The sequence below is a fragment of the Sus scrofa genome, chromosome 15 (assembly GCF_000003025.6).
Source record: "Sus scrofa isolate TJ Tabasco breed Duroc chromosome 15, Sscrofa11.1, whole genome shotgun sequence".
Taxonomy (NCBI): Eukaryota; Metazoa; Chordata; class Mammalia; order Artiodactyla; family Suidae; genus Sus; species Sus scrofa.
The window spans coordinates 27031419-27056452 of NC_010457.5; the positions used below are offsets into that span (position 1 = coordinate 27031419).

General features: G+C 39.6%; 1 protein-coding gene across 1 annotated transcript in view; it reads right to left on the reverse strand.

The window, feature by feature from the left end:
- Window positions 1-25034, reverse strand: part of CNTNAP5 (contactin associated protein like 5) — an 865036-nt gene that overhangs the window by 156114 nt on the left and 683888 nt on the right. Inside the window, 1 exon segment of the mRNA XM_021075830.1 lies at window positions 4887-5043. Coding sequence (XP_020931489.1) covers window positions 4887-5043 — 157 coding nt within the window.

The window sequence follows — 25034 nt, forward strand, 5'->3', positions numbered from 1 at the left end:
TAGCAAAACCCTAGAGCCTTGGATGCAAGCAGCATCATCCTCCTAAAGGCAACTCTCATTAAACTTCGTGGGAAAAGAGTGCAGGGTCCTTGTGAAGTCCTGGGACTAGACTGGGCATGAGTTTACAAAGAGAACAACAGTTCAGTGCAAATGTATAAAAAGATAACTTTTGGAGCAGTGTGATCATATGTAATGACACTTTTATAGCCAAGGGAAAATCACTCTGCAGCAAAAAGTTGAGGTTAAACTTTGGGTAGGAATCTCTGGTTAGATAATAGAAGATGGGTAACACCAAACAATGAAGTACATATCAGTTCAGCCTAGGATGACCATGGCCTCACCTACAGAGGAAGTCACTCAGTCATCATTTACTCCTGGCTTCAAGTAGCATGTATTAAATAATTTCTCTGCAGCAGAGAAGTCGAACCAAGGGCTAAAGAGTGGTTGGAAGCTCCAGGATTCCACACGCTGAGAAAAAAAAAAATCCCCTCAATATCATGCTTTTTTTTAAAAAAAATTAACAATGGGTTCCCTTTTTGGATGAGCTCATGACCAGAACTTAAACTTTATAACATTTTCTCTTCTTATTCTGTGCTATTTCCTTTATACAAGGGTGCAATAATAGCAAGAGGCAAGAACAGAGTTACTAAAAAATTCACCTATATCTGCACCTGCTTAGGAATACATGAAAGGGATGTTTTGCTATCAAGAAAGTGAGCTTTGCCCTGACTACCTGGATGTTTGGATGAGAAGACTGTTCGTCTGGCCCCAGGCCATCAGGATGAGATACTTTGGACCATCACCTTGCCTCCTCACTTCACCACCCAACCATCCTTTTCATCCCTCTCCATCATCCTCTACATTCTGATACCAGAATGGCTGCTTTTCCACTTCCCACACAGCTAGCACTTGTCTGCACTGTCTCTGGTTCTGGTCTCTACTTGTGTTTGGGGGAGGCAGTGATTTTTAATTAATTAAATGGACATTCCCAGGCCAGGGGTTGGATCTGAGCCGCATCTGCAAACTACGCTTCAGCTGCCGTAATGCTGGATCCTTCAACTCACTTTTCAGGACTGGGGATCAAACCTGCACCTCTGCAGTGACCCAAGCCACTGCCATCAAATTCTTAACCTACTTCACTACAGTGGCAATACCAGTGATTTTTATAGTATTTCACATTTCCCTGCCTGGACACATGGCACTTCTAACTATACTACAATAGTTTTAGCGAACTTCTTCTTGTCCTTCAAAACTTGACTACACTTTTGCTTGAAATCACACCAGGTCTGACATGGCTGCGCCTCTGTCTCTAACCAAATTCATCACACAGATGCGTTTACTGCTAAATAACTAGCCTTGCCTTTTCCACTGTCCACTGAGTTCCCCAATGGCAGGGATTATAATGCCTTTGACTGGCTCTGCACAACCACTTGCCTGACTGCACAGAGTAGGCCCTCAATAGACATGTGCTCTAGGGTTAAATACCACAGTTGCTTCTATAGCAAATTCTTCTCCAGAATCTTTTATGACAGGTTATGACTTGTCCTGAGACAATGAAATCTGGAAGAGTTCAACCAGAATCTGCTCCCTCAGGTGAATGACAGAAGGAATTTCCTGATCGCACCTGGATTGGTAAATCAATCAAAAAACATATTTGAGGGGTTCCCATTGTGGCTCAGTTGTAACAAACGCTAGTAACAACTAGTATCCATGAGCATGCAGATTCAATACCTAGCCTGCTTAGTGGGTTAAGGATCTGGCATTGCCATTAGCTGTGGTGTAGGTTGCCAGATGAGGCTCAGATCTGGCATTGTTGTGGCTGTAGTGTAGGCTGGCAGCTTCAGCCCCAGTTGGACTCCTGGCCTGGGAACTTCCACATACTATGGGTATGGCCCTTAAAATACAAAAAAAAAAAAAATATATTGACCTATAACAATGTCCCCTACTGAAATGGTCTTAGTATTTATATATTATTTCCTGTATTTTAGATAGATAGATAAGTAGATAGATATATAGATAGACAGACAGATAGATCTCTCTCTGTATATGTGATGCTAGGATGCCCATGGGAAAAGTAAGCATCTTTAAAAGGGAAGTTTAGACCACCTCTCTTGACTCTTGGTAGGTTGGTTGTTGAACAAAACCTACACCTAAAATTAAACATTGATGTTGAAATCAAGGCTGCTGCCACAGGAAGCAGCACATGATGAGGCTTTTTCTCTGGCTCTAAAACAAAAGGAAAGGTTATGAAATAGACAGTGAGCTGGGATGGGGGTATGATGGCTCTAGAGTTGAGGAAAAGGTCCTCTGTGCACAACCTAGACGATGAAGTTAAGTCCACCTGTGGGGCTCAAAGGTCCATGAAGGGAGAGGCTGGAAATGGGGCAGAAGGGATGATTGGTAAAAAGTCCTGGAGAAGAGAGTGCACTAAATGTCTACTTTTAAGTGACATGAGGTCATTCTCCAGCATTTCCTCTCAGTGTCCAGGAACTCCAGCTGGCCCTGGTCATTTGCTCCCTGGGGAGGGAAGGCACTGAGGTGGTGTTCAGTATGCAAAAGGTTGCAACAAAGGAAATGCAACTGTGAGCAAAGAATTCAGCCAAAATGAATGAGAAATGAAAGTCCTTAGGAGAAATGCTTACCCTACCCATACCCTCTTTTTTTGTTGTTTTAATTTTAGGGCCGCACCTGTGGCATGTGGAAGTTCCCAGGCCAGGGATCAAATCCAAGCTGCCAATATGACCCATGCTGCTCCCTGAACCCACTGAGCCAAGCTGGGGTCCAAATCTGCACCTCTGCAGAGACCTGAGCAGTTGCCATCAGATTCCTAACCCACTGTCCCATAGCAGGAACTCCTCAGTCACTCTTTATATTCTACCTTCCAGACTCACATCACTGATGATACATAATTAAATGAAGGTGTTGGCATGAAAGTCTATAAATCTATATACTTCTAAGGTCAGCACAGTGAAGGGAAATTAAAGCATCAAAATAAAGTGAGTGATTCTAAGCTGCGGATTGCAAAGGATTTCGGAATGTTTTCCTAGCCACACAAGCATCTAACCTTCCCAACACACATCTCTCCAGCTCAGAGGTACCATCTGGGTATCATCCCTCCTTCTCAGAGATCTTCAAATTCATCTATTCAGCTAACTGCCATCAACTTCTACTGTATGCAGAGTAGGTCTTGGTTATCATGTTAAAGAGGTCCAGTCTCCAAATAGAACACGAGTTATTTTTGATGTGCAGGCCTCTTGATGGTGGGATCGAAATAACTGAGGGATAGAGTGAGGATCTGAGAATGGAGAAGTCTGGTTGCCTTCATCTGATTTTCCTGTGTGAAGATTCTAAAGCCATGGTCCATCCACAAGAAGCTGATGGAACCAGGCATTTGGGCTGTTCCTCACTGAACTGAGGTTTCAATTGACCTAAAATTTCATTTGAAATGGTCCCCGCTATTATAAATTTAAACAATGACAGAAAAGTACTTAAAAGAAATTTCACCAGGTTGAAAGCAGCTTGACACAGGAATTTCTGACTATACTTGAGCAGCAGTTGATAAAGCAAACACAATTACAAGGTCAAAGCCAAAGGGCATCTGAAAGTCAGTCAAAACACACGTGGGTTTGGAAATGTTCCGTGCCTGTTTCATAGTCAATACAGTGAAAAAACAAGCCATTGACCTGGAGGGCAAAAGAAAAGTAGATGCCATGGACATGAAAACCCAAACTAAAACCTAACTTTATCTGCAAAAGTAACTTAGAGGTGGGAGAGGGGGAAGGACTTTGACCTCAGCTATACCTGAATTCAAATTCTGGATCTGCCTCTTAAAAGATATGTGTGACCCTGAGAAAAGCAGTTAACTTCTCTGTGGTCTACAGTGCTCAACCTGCAGATGCCAAAGCGAGAAAATTTTAAAGAACTAATAAATAGGTTTGTTTTTGCTGTCAAACTTCTGGTGCTAAAAGGGGAAAGGTTGGGAGTAGGGAGAAATTAATAAGAGTTGGGGTTAACAGATACACACTGTATCTGTTAGGCAATAAAGTCCTACTGTACAGCACAGGGAAAGGTACTTAATATCTTGTAATAATCTATAAGGGAAAAGAGCAGATATATATGCTTGTGTACATGAATCACCTTGCTGTACACCTGAAACTAATACAGCATTGTAAACCAACTACGCTTCAAGAAAAAATACAAAAAAATTAAGCAATGAGGTCCTCCTATACAACACAGGGAACTATGTCCAATCTCTTGGGTTAGAACATGATAGAAGATTAAAAAAATAATAATAATATATTTATATGTATATATGACTGTGTCACTTTGCTGTGCAAAAGAAATTGAAGGAACATTGTAAATTAACTATAGTTCAATAAAAAATTGAAAAAAAAGAAGTGAAGACACAGATACACAAACACAAAAAAAGGTTATTGTTAGCATTAAGTAGAGGTTCAACAAACATAAGTTTTCTGTGCTGTATTTTCATTGGTGATAACAGGCTGGTGACTGGTCATTAGTGGGACAGAAGAATAAGGAAGCTGTCTATGGTTCCACACCCATCGCTCACACTTTCTCCCAAAGACTATACCCCACACATTGCAGAAACGCTGACTGAATCACAAAACTCAATATGACATTTCACTCTTTGCCTGAAAACAGAATGTTCAGAACGGAAGGCGGTGAGGATGTGGCATCAGACAGTATGCGACAGACTTAAATAACAACGCTGAAAGTTCTAGAACGGGCGATTGTCAAGGTTAAACCCAATCACCATCATTAAGGAGTTCCTGTTGAATTTCTCATCCTCGGTTTTGATTTTAGGGGAAGCATGCATCACTAGGCGTGCCTCCTTCACAACTGAGAGAGACCATGCATCCCATTACCATTCCTCCTGGTCAGCATCACAGTTGCAAAAGTGCCGGATGTCCAGGCAGCTCTCATCCAGGCCACAATCACACTGCTGGACTCCAGGAGGGGCGCCACCCCAGTATGGGTGCCTCTCGTTGGATCGCCCCATCCACCAGGTCAGCGGGGCTCCATCTGGAAGACAGACAAGATTCCTCAGAGGTCAGAGTGGGGCAAGCCTGATGCAGCACAGAGGGAGTATCAGATGCTGTGGGGAGAACCTCATGACAATTGTAGGTATACCATGTATCTATCTATCTATCTATCTATCTATCTATCTATCTATCTATCTATCTATCTATCGGCCCTCCCTCACTCCCTCCCTTCTTTCTGTTCTTTCTTCCTCTTTCTTCCTTTTTCCTTTTGTTTTGGCTGCACCTATAGCATGTAGAAGTTCCCTGGCCAGGGATCAAACAAACCCATGCCACAGCAGCAACCTGAGCACAGCAGTGACAATGCTAGATCCTTAACCTCCTGAGCCACCAGGGGACTCCTTTCCTCCTCTTTCTTTCCTTTTTTTTTTTTTTTTTTGTCTTTTTGCCTTTTCTAGGGCCACTTCCTGCAACATATGGAGGTCCCCAGGCTAGGGGTCTAATCAGAGATGTAGCCGCAGGCCTACAGCAATGCGGGGTCTGAGCCGCGTCTGCAACCTACACCACAGCTCAAGGCAATGCTGGATCCTTAACCCACTGAACAAGGCCAGGGATTGAACCTGCAACCTCATGGTTCCTAGTCGGATTTGTTAACTACTGGGCCACGACGGGAACTCCTCCTTCCTTCTTTCTTTCCTCCTTCCTTCCTTTCTGTCTTTCCTTCCTTCTCTCTCTCTAGATATATAAATATCATATCTATATCATATATAAATATATATACCATATCTATATATGTAAAGAGAGAGATAACACACACAGAGCACTGTCTATATACCTATGCTCATATAAATAACACTTTCATGAAAATTATCTCTAGAGTAGAATATGGATTAATCATAATGTTTAGAAACAGAATCCCAAGCTCAAATGCTAACATTAGGCAGGGATCACAATTGAGTAAACTGGGTTAGGTTTCATGCCAACACAATTAAATCTATAGATTCAAAAATTTACTTCCTTTTACAACTACCAAAGAGAAAATAGTAACAGGAAGGCTAGATAATCCTGAGCCCAGCTCTTAGTTTCTGAGTGTGGACACTCAGCTGCAGGGGCAGTGTTGGCCCAGAGGACAAGCCCTGTCTTTCTGCCCATTGATTTCTGTCCTGACAAAGGTCAGCCCCAGGATTACCACAGCTTTTGAATTTGTTTTTCTTTTTAGGGCTGCACCTGTAGCATATGGAGGTTCCCAGGTTAGGGGTCAAAATGGACCTGCAGCTGCCAGCCTACACCACAGCCACAGCAAGGTAGGATCCGAGCCACATCTGTGACCTATGCCAAAACTTGTGGCAATACCAGATCCTTGACGCAATGATCGAGGACAGGGATCGAACTCATATCATCATGGACACTAGCTGGGTTCTTAACCTGCTGAGCCACAATGAAAACTCCTGAATTTTTTTGAAAGAGAAACCATGCATTTCAAGTTCAAAGATTTGGATGAACAAAGTATTATAAAGGTCAATACTTCAGGCCAAAGAAATACTTCTGAACATCATACCTATTAACCCACACAAAGCTATTATGTGACCTCTAATTTCAGGTTTATGAAGTTAACAGAAAACCATTTTTCAGACTTGTCCTTGTTGATTTTTATTTTTCTTTATAAAGTTTAATTTAGTAACATCTGTTGAAGTTTTCCTTTATGAGTGGGAATGTTTTGGAAGATAAAAATTGTTATCCAAAAGATGATAATATGCCCAAAACAATGGAGATGGAGGTGTACATCATTAGGCTGAAAGGGTAAGGCCTGGGGCTATTTGGAAACTGCTGGTTGGTTTGTTTGGCATACAACAGACATTTAATGTGGTTTTTTGTTTTGTTTGTTTTTGTCTTTTTAGGACAGCATCCACGGCAAATGGAAGTTCCCAGGCCAGGGGTTGAATTGGTGCTACAGCTGCTGACATACACCACAGCCACAGCAACACTGGATCCAAAACGGGTCTGCAACCAGCATCACAGCTCACAGCAACATTGGATCCTTAACCCACTGAGTGAGGCCAGGGATCAAACCCAGGTCCTCATGGATACTAGTTCAATTCATTACCGCTAAGCCAGGACGGGAACTCCTGTGTGTGTTTTGCAATGAAGGAGATAGTTATTGAGAGCCATTTCCATGATTTTTCATTTCAGAGTAGAATCGTAACATTTCAGGGTGATACTACCTTGGAGCTCTGCCTTGTCAAGATCTAATGTTACATGTAACTCCTCATGTCCAACCATACAATTTACAAAGTATTCCTATATACAAAGAGCAACAACTTCTTTGAATTGCTTTCATCGCTCATGTCTTTATGGAAGTCATGGAGTCAAGTTGGAAGAGAACTAGGATCTGGAGCTTCCAAAAAGCAGTAAGTAATGAGAAGAGAAAAAAGGTACATGAGAAGCAGAGATCCTTTGGGAGAGCCAGGTATGGGGCCAACAGCCTGAGGGTCTGTGCTCACCCCAAATCACACTCTTCACTTGCTAAAAGGTTTCAAGTCCCTCTATTATCTTCTAATTTAGAATTCCAGTTACAGATATATCTTCACTAGTGTCTTCTTTTTAAAGAATAATTCTAAGTGGTATATATCCATTTTACCTAGTCCCAAGTAGCTATAAATCAGTGGATATGAGTTCGAATGAATTGCTTTCTTTCTAATCTCTAGCTCAGATGAGCTACTTTTAGGTGGCCTAGAGGGCTGGTGGGTTTATGTAGAGCATAATGCACTTTTGGAACCGGGGCAAGCTTAGGTGGGTATTCCCTGTGTGTGAGTTTAGGCAACACAAGGGTAAAACTTTGTGCATTGATTAAGTTTGCCAATGTTGACTCTAGGTCCAAGAAATGGAAGAAATCTCTCCTCTACCCCCTCCCCCAGCACTGCCTAGGCCCTTCCTCCAGAATTCAGAACCCAGATCACAAAGCAAATTTCAATGTCATCATAGATTATTTTTGTTTATGAGCTAAACCAAAGTTATGACCATATTAACAATGTTATTACTAGTGGTCTCAATTTTAGACAACCGATTTGTGTGCCCTCAGGGCACATGTTGCCTTCCAGTAGTTTTATCAATTCTTATTTGGTGCCTTCATCCTCTGAAGTGCCATTAGCAGCCCAAGACTTAGTTCTATTTAGACTGTATCAGTGCCTTGGACCAAGGAGGCTTGGGGTCCCTTCTTGACATCTGGCAATTAGTATAAAAGTTGAAAGTTGTTTCAACTGGTTGAATATCAAGGATTAAGAAGAAAGGAAGGGAAGATAGAGAATATAGAAGGAACACAGACACATATTTGAAAACAGGAAGATTATCACTTAATTTTCCTCTAAGACAGCCCATCTTTGTGTTTTTTCTCCTGTGAAGAACAAACTGGCACATAACAGGTGAGGAAACTGAGAATCAAAAAGGTTCAAACAAGGTGACAGATTTGCCTTCATTCCTGACTCTAATGATGCAGTCAGAAAGAGGATAAGCATCCTTGCTGCGAATTCTGGCCACTGGAGAAATTAGATCTACCGCCTATGTTGTTGTGGGATCATGGGAGAAGGAAATACACTGCCCCCTTGATGTCTTGCTCTTGTTACTTGCTTTGCTCCTTGGAATATGGACAGAAATGCCCATGTGTCAGCTCAGAGTCCAGACCTCAAGAGGCTTGTGTGCTTCCACTGCTCCTGGAGTATCTCTGACATGACCAGAGGACACGCTCCAGATGGTCACAGCCTCTCCAGGCGGCCTCAGAACGTGGAAGCCTGTCCTTCTGAGCTCAGACCTGTGAGCCGGAGAACAAGTACTGGAGATGCCTGCCACTAAGCTTTGGCAACTGGCCCTATAGCATTATCATGACAATCAATGATAAAGTACAGATCAAATATCACCACATAAAACAATCTGGAGGGAGAATAAGGAAGTAAACACAGTGGTGAAGGATAGTCCTTCTTCCCACTGCAACTGAGATAGAAACAAGTAAAGAGACATGGTTGGATAAGGAAAATAAAGAGAAGCATCATTTCTGTTTTGGCCCAACTAGTTATTTATCTCCATCCCATAAATATAAAGCAGTTGTAGCAGACATCTTAGCTGCTCAGAAAGAACCCCTCGTCCCATCCATGTATTTCTTACTTAATCCCAGTCTGGGTTCACTCTGAGATTGTCCCAACTCGGTTCCAATTACTGGCAGTGGACTCCTAACTCTCACGCCACCTTTGCCTCCTTCAAACATGGTGCTTGGATCTTCCTGTGATTTAGAGAGTGGTTTTTCTTATAGTCATGGTCCTGGCTCATCCTTTTTTGGCTCAATGCTTCCCACTCATGTATTCCTTTAGTAATTCTGCATTGAACTTTGGAGAAACTATCCCCCTGGCTGGTCACAGCCTCCATCCACAAGGTGGTGCAAAATTTAACCTTATATTTATATAGAAGTTCCTGCTGTGGTGCAGTTGCTTAAGAATTGGGCATTGCCACAGCTGTGGTGTAGGTCTCAGCTATAGTTCGGATTAGATCTCTGGCCTGGAAATTTCCATATGCTGCAGGTGTGGCCATAAAACATATATATATGATTTATAAAACAAGATTTTTTGATTTAATATTTCTTTATTTCACAATGCTAAGAGTGAAACCATACCTTCTGATATTTTCCATGTCCATGTATGTAAAGAAATCGGTACATTTTCTCTATATGTTGTTGGTATAATTTGGAATTTCAAGCTCAGCATTTTATCTTAATCTTTAAACATTATTTTGGTTTCTATATAAAACAAAATTAAAGGTATATAAGTAACTTTATGTAAAGTTTTATATATATATAAAACATATGCAGATATATGATTAATAAAACAATGTAATTAAGTGAAATGAAATTATCAGTGTATATGTATTATGTTTATATATGTAATCATTCCAATTATTTCTTAATTCCATGCTGTTTAAAGGTCATGGAGAGGTATCCCTGTTACATAAATTTTAACAGATGGTTACTGCCCCAAAGGAGTACATAGTATTTAGGGAGGAAGGTCCTGTAAGAGTTATAAGAAATGCAAATCAGAATGAGATGAGGGTCCAAATACAGCAGTTAATAAAATGCTAGGAAAGCCAGAAGAAGAAACTAAGAATTTTGTCAAAGATTCCTGAAAAATATTTCATGGAAATCATTTAATTTGGGGGAAATATTGATGTTTGACTAGAGGCTTGGTGTTGGGAGAGGACTTCAGTAAATTGTGCCATGTGTTTAAAGGATTGGGCACCATTGCTGCTGTGGTGTTGGTTCGATCCCTGGCCTAGAAACTTCCACATGCCATGGGCAGGGCCAAAAAAAAAAGAAAAAAGAAAAGAGAGAGAGAGAGAGAGAGGAAAGAGCCAAAAAAAAAGTCTTAAGGACAAACAATTATGGATGATAGCACCAAAATGTTTCATTGTAGGATGAAAACACAAATTGTCAAAACATGGATTTTAGGAAAGAAGATTCTGGAAACCAAAGGAAGTATTTTAAATACTCTTTCTTTCTAAACAGGATATACTTTCTTGGGAAATTTTGAGTCAAAAAGAAAAACAACCTCATCCATATCACAAAATAATGGTAGAGATTCATCAAAGTCAATCTTGGCCTTACTGCTGGTGGGTCAGGATCATTAAATCAGAACATATGTCTAATGGTGTGATTAAAAGCTAGTCAGTGACATTAGGAATTAACATTTTTATAATGTTGTTCAACATTTTCTTTTCCCTGCCTATATAACTGAAGCGAGCCCCAAAATGGAGGGGTGCAGAAAAGACTAATGATACCTCCTCTCAAAACAAATGGTAGAAGTCCCTTTGATGTGGTCACTCAAATCTGTATTGGACAAACCTCTCTGGAATGGTCCACTGGGATCCTCCATGGTGAGTCAAAGAGGCGGACAAAACCATTCACCTAATGATTCCATTTGAACTGTTTTAATTTTTGTGGGAGAAAATAATAACACTTTGCATTTGAACATATAGTTTCTTGAATGATCCTAGAAAAGTTTAATGGCTTATTCAAAGTCATGTGCCCACTGAAGGTAAACCTAGACTCAAGGGTCTGGGTCGCTACAGCTCTCATACCTGGAACACCCAACTTCTCAAAGACTCACAGACCTTTTGACTTAATTTTTGGGCCATGTGGAAGTTCCCGGACATGGATCGAACCTGAGCCACAGCTGTGACCTGAGCTTCTGCAGTGACAATGGTGGATCCTTAACCCACTGAGCCACAAGGAAACCCCCTCTTTTGACTTTTTTGTGTGCTAAAAATATACAGAGATAATATGAACCTTGCAGGTAAAAACAACCTGCTAGAGAAAATGAGGAGTATTATGACTTTGTGGGAATGGATAATAATACATGAACATTATAGCATGGGAGTTAAGATCTCTAATTTATTATATGATTTCTCTGCTATGACAAACTTGAAAGCTGAAGTTCCCAGGTATTGGGTGACAAGAAGGGAGGGCAATTCTGTAACCACATCAAATTGCAATATGAGAGGAAAGGAACCTCCACTGTGTTAAGCCTGAGACTCAGGGTGGAGCTTATTTACTAGCAACAATACGGCTTAACCTTTATCGATTAATATAGTAAATAATTAATGAATGAGAAACAAATTCAAAATAGTTTAACACCTAATATCTACACACAACCAGAGGAATAGAGAACTGCAATAAATCTGTGTATTAAGGCTCATGTGTCTGTTTATACTAGTAATCCCCCCCCAAAAAAAATCCAGCATTGACTGAGCATTTAAAATATTCCAGGCAGTTACTGGCACTTTTTATATTATAGTTCCATCAATGTCCACAACAACACTGTGGGTAAATGCTTTTATCTCACTTTCCAGACGAGGAAACAAAGACAGGAGACAGAAGACACATCTGGTAAGTGTTAAGTGGGATGGTCAGTGACAGACAAGAACTAAAGTCACAGTGATCCATCTCCTGCAGGTGATTACAAGAGACTCAAAAGTAAAAACCCTGCCATCTACTGGTGTTCCAGCTCTAAAAGTTATTCTTCTGGCAGGAAACAGGAACTTTCAGAGCCTATTATCAGGTGATTTATCTCTATGATTAAAATCCTTGTATTCCATGTCTGGGTCTGCTTCTGTTTTGTAAATAAGTTCATTTGCAACATTTTTTTTAGATTCTGTATATGTGATATCATGTATTTGTCTTTCTCTGTCTGACTTATTTCACATAGTTCGATAATCTCTAGGTCCATTCATGATGCTGCAAATGGTATTATTTCATTCTTTTTTATGGCTGAGCAATATTCCATGGTGTACATAGAGTCTATCTTCCTTATCCATTTCTCTGTCAGTGGATATTTAGGTTGTTTCCATGTCTTGGCTACTTTGAATAGTGCTGCAATGAACACTGGCGTGCATATATCTTTTCAAATTAGAGTTGTGTCCAGATATAGGCCTAGGAGTGGGACTGGAGGATCACACGGTAACATTATTTTAATTTTTTTTAATGAACCTCCATGCTGTTTATGGTTACCAAAGGGGAAAGGGGGGGAGGGATAAATTAGGAGTTTGGGATTAACATACACACTGTAACATATAAATAGATAAACAACAAGGACCTACTATATAGCACAAGAAACTATTCTCAATATTTTACAATAATCTATAAGGCAAAAGAATCTGAAAAAGAACTGATATATATGTATACGGATCACTTTGCTGTATACCTAACACAACATTGTATGTCCAATAAACTTCAATTTAAAAAAATCCTCTGGTATTAGCTTATTACAAGAATAAAACCCAAACACCTTCCCGTGGCCCCAAAGACCCTGAAATCTGCTTCCTGCCCTCCCAGCCTTATTTCCCTCCACACTCCAGCTGCGCCAGCTGTGCCCCAGTATCCCTGCCCCCCTGCTCCATTAGGTTTGCTATCTCTGCCCAAATCCATCTTCTCCTGGTTTTCACAGTAGCTAATTGTTGTGGCCTTGGATTCTGAAATTAAATCTCACCTCTACTCCACTGACCTTATTTACAGTATGCCAAAGGCACTCCAGTAATCTCTTAGGTGTGTCTAGGACTCTCTGAAATCTTCCTTGTGTTTATTTCTTGTTGTTTGTTTGTTTAGCAATAACAAAAGCCCTTCTTTCATTCTGATGAGGGATGCTTTTTAAGTTCTTTCAGGATTATCCCCAGCATGTAGAACCTTCCTGGTTTGTGCTGAGAATTAAATACTTATCTGCTGACTAAACAAATGACTAAAGGCCAAGAAAAAGAAACATCAGCACAGAAGGCTTTCCTATAAATGACACCGAATAAAGCTTGTTTCAGGAGTGTATAGGATTATGCTGCCTTTAGTCTTCATGTAGGCATATTCATCTTTGGCACGTTATGCCATCATTGAAGGCATCCAGCATTTTTTGTCATTTTAGTGACAGGCCAGAGAAGGACACTGAATCAAGCCTTTGACTAAGTGCTCTCTACAAATGTGGCACAGAATGAGATACTTTAACATAGGTCTTCACATACCAGTTCACTTGTGTATTTAACACAATGATATAAAACATCTACAATGGACAAGACACTTGTCTGGTGAGAGTGTAAAACTACAAAACAAATATAAACCCTGCTGTTCAGACCCTCATAATGTCGTAGATGAGAAAAAATGTTAGACATTATCTTTAATTCAAATCAGAATAAAATACATTTGAAGTAGAATTTTAAGCAACGTGTGGAAAATCAAGAAGAAAAAAAGTCTAATGTTTAGTGACGAGTACAATTCTAGAGAAAACTTCAGAGCCATTCTTGTTTTGAATACACCTGCCATTTCTCTTTTCCAACCAGTGAAATAAAGTTGGATTTCCTTACCATTAGCATTCAAAACAAGGTTCATATAAGTGATGCCATTCAACCTTCCTAAAATCTCTGTGAGGTTTTTCATTTTTATTTTACAGATAAATTGAGGCTGAGAAAGGATTAGTAAATTTTGCAAGATCACACAGACAGGAAGACTTGAATTTAGATCGTGTGGGTCCAAATCCCAATAATATTTCTATTAAATCCTATGAACCTAGTCTTATGATAGACTATCATGTGTCTTCACAGAACTTGGCCTTGAGCTGAAGCTATGAGTATGTATCAAATAGCTACTTTATAGGTAAAACATCAGGGCTTTTTTGAGTATGTATCCTCTGTATCTTAAGAATATTTTAAATGCTCCTCAACTAAATTAATCTATTTATTGATTTACCTAACAATCAGACAAAAATGCCTGCAAACACAAATGGTTACCATTGTTTATAAGAAGATAGATTTGCCTGAACTTATGTAACTTTATTTAACAGCTACCTAAGGAGGTAACAGGCCAATAATATAATCAGGAACCAACTGAAATTTCTCTCTAGAAATTTTAGATCAATGTTTCCCCAAATCAGTCTTTGTCTTACTTTAATCAGAATAATCTGTGTCCTTGTAAGACTAAAAGTTCACAGCATCTTTTCCCACTCAGGGAGTGAAGCCCCAAATTGTCCATTTCTAACATACTCAAAAGGTGCTGAAATATTACACATTTAATTTTCAGAATCACTGGTTAGAAGGTTTGAACCTTATTCAAAATGTTCAAATATGCCCCTTTCATTTTTGAGAAAGTCTTGTTTAATGAAACTACAGATTGCTGAGTACCACTACAGAATAGGCTTAGTTTCAAATTTAATTGCATTATCAAAACACATGCCTATGTCATATTAGTTCCAGCTAAAGAAAGATATAAGGACAGGAGGAGATGAATAAAATACATAACAAAAAATTAGGTTTAAGTTGTAACTGAGAAAAAGGTCACTGAAATACATATTAACTAATTTTTTTCTATTTTGTCCTGATCTAATAGAAAAATGGTGAGTGTGCATTTGAGGCTGCTGATCTTCTCAGGAATGAGATTCCCAAGAAAGCTACCTCCAGTGATCCTTCTTTCTTTAGCATCCCACCTTCCCTGGGGAAGTATCTCCCATGGGTATCCCCCCATCTCTAGTCCCCATGCCCACCCCACTTTAGTTCATTTTCTTTAGGAAACCCTGTTTCTTACTTTGGAAAGACTGGGGAAACCTAGCTTGAGTTCTCCTAATTTTCTTCTATTCTGACACACACACACACACACACACAAACACACACACAAAGTCACCACCCACACTTCCTGTGCCTCTCTCATGCTCTCTCAATGTTTGTTTTAATGGGAAGATGATGAAGTTGCTCCTCTGTCCATCCTATTCCTCTCTATATGCTCATCCACGCCTTTAACTCTTTTTACCAGGATCCTTCCCACCCACAACCTTTGGTGGGCTTGGCCCTGGGAGATAAGAAATATTTTTCTTTGTCCTTCTTGATAGATATTTCATCGCTACTTTACAAAAATGTCTAAAAATTCTAGAGTCCCCAGCCATGTATTTTTTTCCTGAGTTGTTTGGTGGGCAAGGAACTTCCATTGGTGTTTTCCAATACTTCCTGACAAAGCATGAAGAATATTTATTACTCATTATCCTAGGTGGATGTACATAAAACACACACACTCAGCAGTATTCATGCATCCATAGTCCCCAAATAGTTCCTAATCTTTTATGAAATAAGGCACTCAATAAATCAGTAATTTTGTGTTAAATAAAGTGAGAAGGGTATTTATGTTGCATTGCTAATCAAAATGCCATGGTGATCATTCATGTTGATAAACCAGTTCTAAGTCTCTGTTACCATTTACCAAGGCATCAACTAACCCACTATGGTTTATAGCATGAGTCATTCAACCATATGGTAAATTCCTCCTGAGGATGGAGGATTCTGTGGGACTTTTTGTGAATAACTTGTAACACAGAGGTTGAGAATGCTTATGGAAGGCGCTCAGTATTTCCTGTTGGTTAAGCAACTAACACAATCCCGTGTCTGTCTTGCAGGAAGCTATAAATAAACACATACCCTCCTCCATGCCCTTTCTTGTCTGAATTTCAACTTTTGTTTTCTTTTATCTTTGGCCATGCTCACAGCATGTGGAAGTTTCCAGGCCAGGGACCTAACCTGCACCACAGCAATAACCCAAGCCAAAGCAATGGCAACACCAGATCCTTAACCCACTAAGCCACCAGGGCACTCCTGTATATTATTTTTAATTCTTTCTCTCTCCTCCTATTTCTAGTTGTTTTTTTCCTTCTCTCTCCTCTTTCCCTTTCTCCCTCCCCTCCCATCTTCCCTCCATCCTCCCTTCTTTTCCCTCCTTAATGTTTCTGTCTCCCTTCCCAAATCCATTCTCTCTTCTCTCACTCCTTCTTCTTTTCTCTGCTTTTTTTTTTTTTTTTGGTCCACCTCCAACAATAACACCTAATTACATCTTTTTTAAACTCAGAAACACAATCATAGATGCAAGAAATATTCATCACAATCTATCTACAATATTCTATCCCTGACAGTTAGTAGACATTACCTGGTTGTGAAAGAAAAGAAGGAAAGAAAGGAAGGAAGAGGAAGGGAGGGAGGAAGGAAGAAAGAAAGGAAGAAAGAGGAAAGGAGGGAGGAAGAGAGGAAGGAAAGAAGGAAGGAAAGAAAAGGAAACAAAAGATAATAAGAAAAACAAAAAAGCTAGCAAGAACCCTCGATGTAAATATCTACACGGATTGAGTTTTCCCACATTATAATAGGGGAGCAAATTCATCAAAAAGCCTGAAGGAGAAAAGTGAAGCTGCTTTGTCCAGCACTAATGAACAGACAACCCCCTGCCCCATTCATTCATCTCTGTTCTTGAAATCTAAGGGGTGGCTGTAAGTCATATTCGCAGAAGCCTGAGCAAGGCACAGACAGAACCTGACGGCGCCCACAGATCACACGCATTAGGAAGTGTGGAAACAGTGCGAGGCAGCAACACAAGAAGGATGGGCACAGAGCAGCTCTTCCAATGAATAAAATATGAAGCACTTCGCAATTACACAGACTGCAGAGCAGTGGCCAGAGGATCATCAGCATAATGATAGTCATAAAAATAGGATTTCATGCCTGTGTCTCCTATTTCACATCCCCAAATCTGAATAATATTTATTAACCACTCTCCTGTTTATGGTTATTTGCAGGTTGCATCACAAAAAAAGAAATGAAGCAAGGCTCTGAGCTTCCTGCCTTCAAGGATTTTGTTGTTGTTGTTGCTCCATGATAGCCCACAAAGGTCATTTAATTATTCTGAAAGATAGTCTACAATCAGAAAATATAGGAAAGTGGTCACTTTGGTTCCTGAGCAGGAATATGCCATTTAAAAGAGTACTTTGTGTTTTAAGCATTAGATAACATGTCCAGTTGAGAAAAAATTGATTAACCATTTGTATCCTTACAAAGTGATTTTTTAAATTAAAAGAAGTGGAAAAAATTTGGCACGTGTGTACTTGGGACTTACAATGTACCCATTGCTATGTTTCTACATCATAAAAGATGGAAAGCAAGAAAGGATATTACAAGAGGTTGGCAGTAATCTATCTACACGTGTGTGTGTGTGTGTGTGTGTGTGTGTGTGTATTACACATACACGTTGTTAGATACATATGTCTAGACACAAACACACAATATCTAATGCACAACACAAAGCATTATCCTATTTATTTATTTGTTTGTTTTGCTTTTTTGCTTTTTAGGGCCGCCGATGCAGCGTATCAGAGCTCCCAAGCTAGGGGTCGGATCAGAGCTGCAGTTGCTGGCCTATGCCACAGTCACAGCAACGCAGGATCCCAGCCACATCTTCGACCTATACCAGACCTCATGGCAACACTGGATCCTCAACCCACTGAGCAAGGCCTGGGATCAAACCTGCATCCTTTTGGATACTAGTCAGTTTCGTTTCCGCTGAGCTACAATGGGAACTCCCAGTACTATCCTACTTAAAAGCACAGAGGTATAAAACACTCTTAAAGATAATTCCAATACATTTCCCCCAAAGATGAATGATTTCACCCAAGATGTGAGACAGCATTATTCTCAAGCACATGTAGCTATACTGCTCGGAGCCAGGCATAGATTTTATCAGATGACATGAGGCAGGGGCTTCATTCTGCAAGAATCACTTTGTTGCTACCTCAAAGAGGAGCTAAGAGGTTGATACAGAACATGATATACTACAGGGAGACTCAGCTCCAGGGCTGGCAAACCTATTCCTTGTCCCCTCTCAGGAGACACCATTAGCAGAGGCCACCTTCTAGGATCTCAGTCAATAGGAACGAGTCAATTAAGGGACTGTCAGCTGATGGGGACAGTAAATATGTTGTTGGCTGTTCTCATAGGTCTAGAATCAAATAAGAGAAATGAGCACATTATTAAAGAGGGAACATACTTCTGAGGATTCAGAGGTTTCAATTCAAGCAGGACCGAAGACCCAGGACTCATTTTTGGTTATATGGAATACATTCCAAAATAGTGGGTATTATTGTATCCTAGGTGTCTCTGATCGTTCTGGAATTGTCAATAACAACTATTCTATTCCATCAAGTGTTTATACTATGTCATTGTTTTATCTACCACCAAAAAAGAAAACCTACTACCAATTCCACTATCATAAACCATTAATTATGAGATTCATTGTAATTTCAGAGATATTAAAAATGAAAAAAATGAATGTTGGTTTTGATTACTTTTACATATCTAGTCAAGTTTTCCATGACTCATTTCATCTACAATTAAGCCTCTTTTTTATCCAGTGAGGAAAACTACCTGGTGTTTATTCGTGTTTGCTTTTCATAGAATAAGGATAAATAATTCTAGCACTGAAATAATAACAGCAAATCCATCAGGATTCTAATAGCTTTCCTATGAAAACTGATGACTCTCTAGCTTAAAGGAGAATTTGATACAAATGTGTTATAAAAATATTTTAACACTAGGGTTCTCAAATAAGAAATATGCACAAGTGTGCAGATTTAAAAGAGGGTCTGAAAATTCCGACACTCCTTTCCTAAAATCTAAGTGGGCTTCTGACTGCTCCAAACAAGAAAGCAGGGGGAAACTGACAGGTGGTGATGAGTCAGGCAAGGTCCTACACAGCCGTGTCCAGATGTTGCTGGACTGTGATTCCATGAGGGAGCCTTACTGGGTTACACTGCTCTGATTCTGTCTGTGGACCAAAGCAGTGAGAGGCTGGTGCAAAAATCGAGGAATGCTATTCCCTTAGGGAAAACAACAGGATAACAGAAAATAGTTTAGCCTATAAATTGGATTATAAACTATCATTTACTTTAGTTTAAAAATTAGATTATAAAGAGCCATTCAACTATCTTTTGGGGAGTTACTATATTCTCAAAACACATTCAGAGGATTCAAAAGGACTTGCGATCACCTTAAGTTTTTTAATCTAATATTTCTATGCCTCAAATTTTACTAAAAAATGTCACCTCTTCCATGAAACTTTCTCTAATCAACTTAATTATAGATAGTTACCACTCATTGAGAACTTCTGTGATTCGAAACAAGTATATATAATAAAATTGTTTTCTAAAGATAATTTTATGTACCTTGAGAGAAGGAACAATATTATTTCTACTTTTCATTTCTTGGATTTCAGAGGTTTTTTAAAAAGAACATGATCAATAAATCCATGATATTATACAGATTTGAATTATCTTCATAAGAAAAGAAAGTGAAATTATGGAAATAATTTACTTTTAATTCTATTTTGGCAGTAAAAGAAAAAAATAAATACCATCAGTTTTACATTTCTTACTCACAAAAAGAAGAAATTCAATCATTGAGACGGAAATGTTTTTCGAGTATTGACTTGGCCTTGTCTGCTGCATGTGGAAGTTCCCAGGCCAGGGATTGAACCCGCACCCCAGTTGTGACCCAAGCCAATCCAGTAACAATGCTGCATCCTTAACCCTCTGCACCACACAAAGGAACTCTGAACACTGACTTTTGAAAGTAAGTTTTTATATAAGACCTTTGGTAGGAAGACAAAAAGAACCTACTGGAAAATGGTCCTCACTAGCACACCAACCACTAAAGAATACAGTGAGTTTCACATGGAGCAGTGTCTTGGAGGACTTTCTATGGAGGGATTTCTTGTAAGTCTTGTGGAAAAAGCAAAGGAACTGATGTTCATAAATCAATGTATCACCATCTAGGATGAGCCTTCAAATTACTGGCTTGATGGGAAGCGTGAAATTAAAGGATGGCAGCGGAGAGTGGGGGCCAAATGGCCTTCCCGCAACCCTCTCATCACCTAACACTACTTTTCAAGCTGGGCTTTGGGAAAACACCTGATGGAAGACACTTAGAGGACATTCTCTAGGATAAGGGCCTGGGGTGTGTGATGTTGCTTTGAATTCCACTCGAATGCGCTACAGAAGAGATGAGACGATGACACCATCATCCATCATGTGTTCTCAAGCTAAGGAAGGGAGGGAAGGAGGAAGTGGGACCTTCAGCTTTATTCCACACCCTACGTCCCCACACATTACCAGCAGGTGATCTGAGCACAGCAGGTTCTCAGAAAATACTATTAGCTGATGGTGACGTGTAATTGTCCTTAACTCTTTGGAACTGGTATAGGCTGGATTGTGACCCCTAAAATTCACATGGTCATGTGCCAACTCTGAATACCTCAGAATGTCTCTAAAGAGGTGATTCAGTTAACATGAGGCTCTGAGGGTGGGGCTCCAGTCCAATGTGACTGATGACCTTCTAAGTTCTCCTCCTCTGAACTGATACAATGGACATGTGCCCACAGAAGAAAGACCATGTGAGAACAAGCGGGAAGGTGGATATCTGCACACAGGAAGAATAAACAGCCAACCCTGCCTACAGCCTCACCTTGGACCAAAGCCTTGAGAACTGTGAGAGAAGAAATTTCTGTTTTTAAGTCACCCAATCTGCAGGATTTTGTTAGCAGCCCTAGCAAAGAAGAGTCAGTTTAGGATTTTGAATTTATGAATTATTTATTTATTTACTCAGGATTCCTATTTATTTACTTCTTTATTTAATCTATCTTTTTATGGCTGTATTTGTGGCAAATGGAAATTCCTAGGCCATGGGTCGAATTGGAGCTGCAGCTGCCAACCTACACCACAGCCTCTTGAACACTGGATCTGAGCCACATCTGCAACTTATGCCACAGCTTGCAGCAACACTGGATCAGATCCTTAACCCACTGACTGAGGCCAGGGATCAAACTCACATCCTAATGGAGATAACATCAAGTACTTAACCCACTGAGCCATAATGGGAACTCCTCCCTCTGAGTTTTGAATTTTAAAATCCCCAACACATTGAAGCAAACTCTAATGGCCCTTAGCTTCCAAGAGGGAAGGTAGTATTCATGAAAGGAATGAGGGCAAGGGCAAATTCAGTTTGTCAGATTCTTTTTTAAAGCTACTGTCTTTAATGTCTTCTGTGGTTTTTTCCTTTTGCTTTTGTTTGTCTCTGTTTCAAGCAACTTTCATTGGATTTTTACAGGTAAAACAAAGTGGACACAGGTCCGTCTGGCAGTTCTAAGTACTGAGATCTGCCTTCCACCCAATGGTAAGAGATGGTGAGAGAGAGCACAAGACGTTCACTTTTTTTCTTATATCTATGGGACAGGATATTAGGGGGTGTGTTAGCCCTGAGAAAAGATGGAAGCGGTGGTAGACGAATGTACTACAGAGTGAGAAACAGCATTATTTATGTTGGCCATGAAGGAAGTCATTTTTTGCCACCTTAAAATATATCAAAGAAGAAAATAAGGGTTCAGAAATTTCATTCTCAATGTGATCTAATAAAATGTAAACCTATCACTTGTCTTTCAAGAAATTTAGCATTCTATTTTCATAGCTAAAAGGGTAAAGGCACAAAAATTATATATTGTGTCATTTTGGTGAAAAAATTACAATGAATGTATTTTTGCTGTAGCAAATTGATTTAAAGTTGTCATTTTAATTTCTGAATATTGTTGGTCTTGTGTTTGTAAAGCTCCCAGCAAGGCTTCTTTAGGGAAAATGAAATTCCTGGCTCTACCATTTCTCTTTCCATGTCCCGTGATCTAGTCTCTACACAAAGTAGCTCTAAAACTATTAGAGTCATCTGAACATTTAAAATAAACTTTAAAGATATATCTTATGATAAATTTAAAAATTTGAATTTGGGATTTTTTAAAAAAAATCACAAGATGTACCCTGAACCACGATCAGCTGCTAAGTTATTTCTGGTGGCATGAACTACACTCTGAACTCATCAGAGCAGAAAGGGACTTGGGGAAACAGCCAGATGTCAATCCAGCTTCCAACAGGGTAGATGGGAACACATGTTTCCAGAAAATATTAAAGAAGGAGACAACTCAGTTTTTCAACAGCTTGAGTGACAATATTTAGCATTAGTTGAAATACTACAGATACACATTCTGCAAACAACCAATCAACTAGTCAACATATGACATCCTGGAAGCACAAAGGCCATTCCCACAGATGGACTGAAGCCCAGTTTGGGGACTGACCTTGAGTCCTCCTGGGATTGTAGAGGGACAGAGGCAGCACCAGATCACAGACAATCCAGATCCTGCTTTGAGCCAAGGTCCTCACTCCTTCTCATCCACACCAGCCGTCTGGTAATCCACTGTTCCTCCTTCCCCAAGAGTACCTCACTTGTCTAAAGCTCACCCTTTCTTTCTCCATGACTCTCCTCAAAGAAATTATCTGTTTCAGACAAAGAAAACTATAATCTCCTACCAAAATTCTGGCCTCTGGGCCTTTGCTTCAAAGACCAACCTCCTTTTTCTCCTAGGGAAATGTCAATGTTAGGCATAAGCTCTCCTAAACTCCTGGCAGAAATGTCAAGACAAACTTTCTATAGGTACACTGACAGTACTTTACAATGTTTTACAAATCTAGAGAATTTTTAAAAAATTTTTGGTAAGAGTATTCATCATGGTATTATTCAGAGTAAAAAAAAAATCAGGATATAATCAAAGTTTCCTCAATAGAGCAATGGTTAAATAAATTATCACACAATCACTTGAGGAAATGTTTTGCAGCCACAGAAAATCACGTTAGGCAAGAAGTTGTCCAAATTTCCATTGTTAAACTACAACTTGGAGAGAAAATTAAAAACAAATGTCATTAAAAAATCCTTTTTTAATAACTCATATCAGAACAAATGATATTGCTTACATTTCCAATCCCATGATAAGCTTATTATTTGGTCAGGCCACTCTTTATGTGTGTGGTGTATACTTCCTCATAAATTTATGTACTGATAGACAGGAAGTTTGATTTCATTCAGGTTGAACATTTTGTGTGAAACACAGTATTAAAAATCAGTGCATTATATTCAGAAACTAGAGTGCAGAGTAGAAGGACTCAAGCACATCTCCTCTCAAGAAAACCAAATTTACAACTATCTGCTTAACAACCATCAACAAATAGATTAGAAGCTACCAAAAATGGTATCCTATACCCACAGACAAAGAGAAGCCACATTGAGATGGTAGAGGGGTGCTTTCAGGATATAAGCAATCCCATATACCGGCCAGGTGGGTGACCCACAGACTGGACAATAAGTATATCACAGAGGTTTTCCCACTGGAGTGAGAGTTTCTAGCCACATGTAAGGTTTGCCAGCCTGGGACCTGGCATTGGAAGGAGGAGCCCTGTAGCATTTGGCATTGAGGGCTGGTGGGGCATGTGTGTGAAGCCCCACAGGACTGAGGGGAACAGACTCCACTCTAGGAGTGAGCACACAGGATTTTATGTGCACTGGGTCCCAGGGCAAAGCAGACACTTCACCGGAATCTGGGTCATACCTGCCTGCAGGTCTTTGAGCACCTCCTGGGGAGGAAGGGATTGGTGGGGTTTCTCTTCCAGGGGAGGACATTGGGAGGGGCCAAGATCCCAGCAAAAAGTCATAGGCATGAGATTCCCTTGGAGGCCACTATAGTAAACACGAGGAGGAACACCCCAAGATACATATTAATAAAACTGACCAGAATTAAAGACAAAGATAAAATATTGAAAGCAGCTAGCAAAAAACAAACAACATAAAAGTGAACCTCAACAAGGCTATCAGCTGATTTTTCAGCATGAACTCTGTAGCTCAGAAGAGAGTGGAATAATATATTTTCAGTGATGATGAGAAAATACCTCCAACCAAGGATACTCTAAATAGCAAGGCTGTCATTCGGATTGGAAGGAAAAATCGAAAGCTTTAAGACAAGCAAAAGCTTAGAAAAGTCAGCACCAATAAGAAAGCTTTACAACAAATACTAAAGGAATTTCTCCAGGAATAAAAGAAAAGGCCAAAACTAGAAACAAGAAAATAAAAAATGAGAAAGCTCACTGGTAAAGGCAAACATATATTAAAGTTAGGAAGTCATCCAAACACAAATATGATATTAAAATCAGTAGTAGTGAGAAGAGGAGGGTACAAATGCAGGATACTGGAGATGCATTTGGAATTTAGAAACAAGGAACTTAAGACAATCTTGTAAATACATACATATATTTATATATATATATTTGATATATAATCTCCTATATTAAAACCTATATATACACACACACACACGTATGTATTTGATATATAGGTTCCTATATTAAAACCGCATGGTAATCACAAACCAAAACTCCACAATAGACACACACACACAAATAAGAAAAAGCAATCCAGGAGTTCCCATTGTGGCTCAGCAGTTAACGAACCCAACTAGTAACCATGAAGATGCGGGTTCAATCCATGGCCTCATTCAGTGGGTTAAGGATCCAAAATTTCCATGAGCTTGGTGTAGGTCACAGGCATGGCTCAGATTCCATGTTGCTGTGGCTGTGGTATAAGCTGACAGCTATAGCTCCAATTCGACCCCTAGCCTGGGAACTTCCATATGCTGCATTGCTAAAAAGACAAAAAAGAAAAAGAAAAAGAAAAAAATAAAAAGCAATCCAAACACAAAACTAAAGAAAGTCGCTAAACCAAAAGAGAAGATAACAAAAGAGAAAAGGAAGAAAAAAGACTAACAAAAACAAATCCAAAATAATTTTAAAAATAGCAATA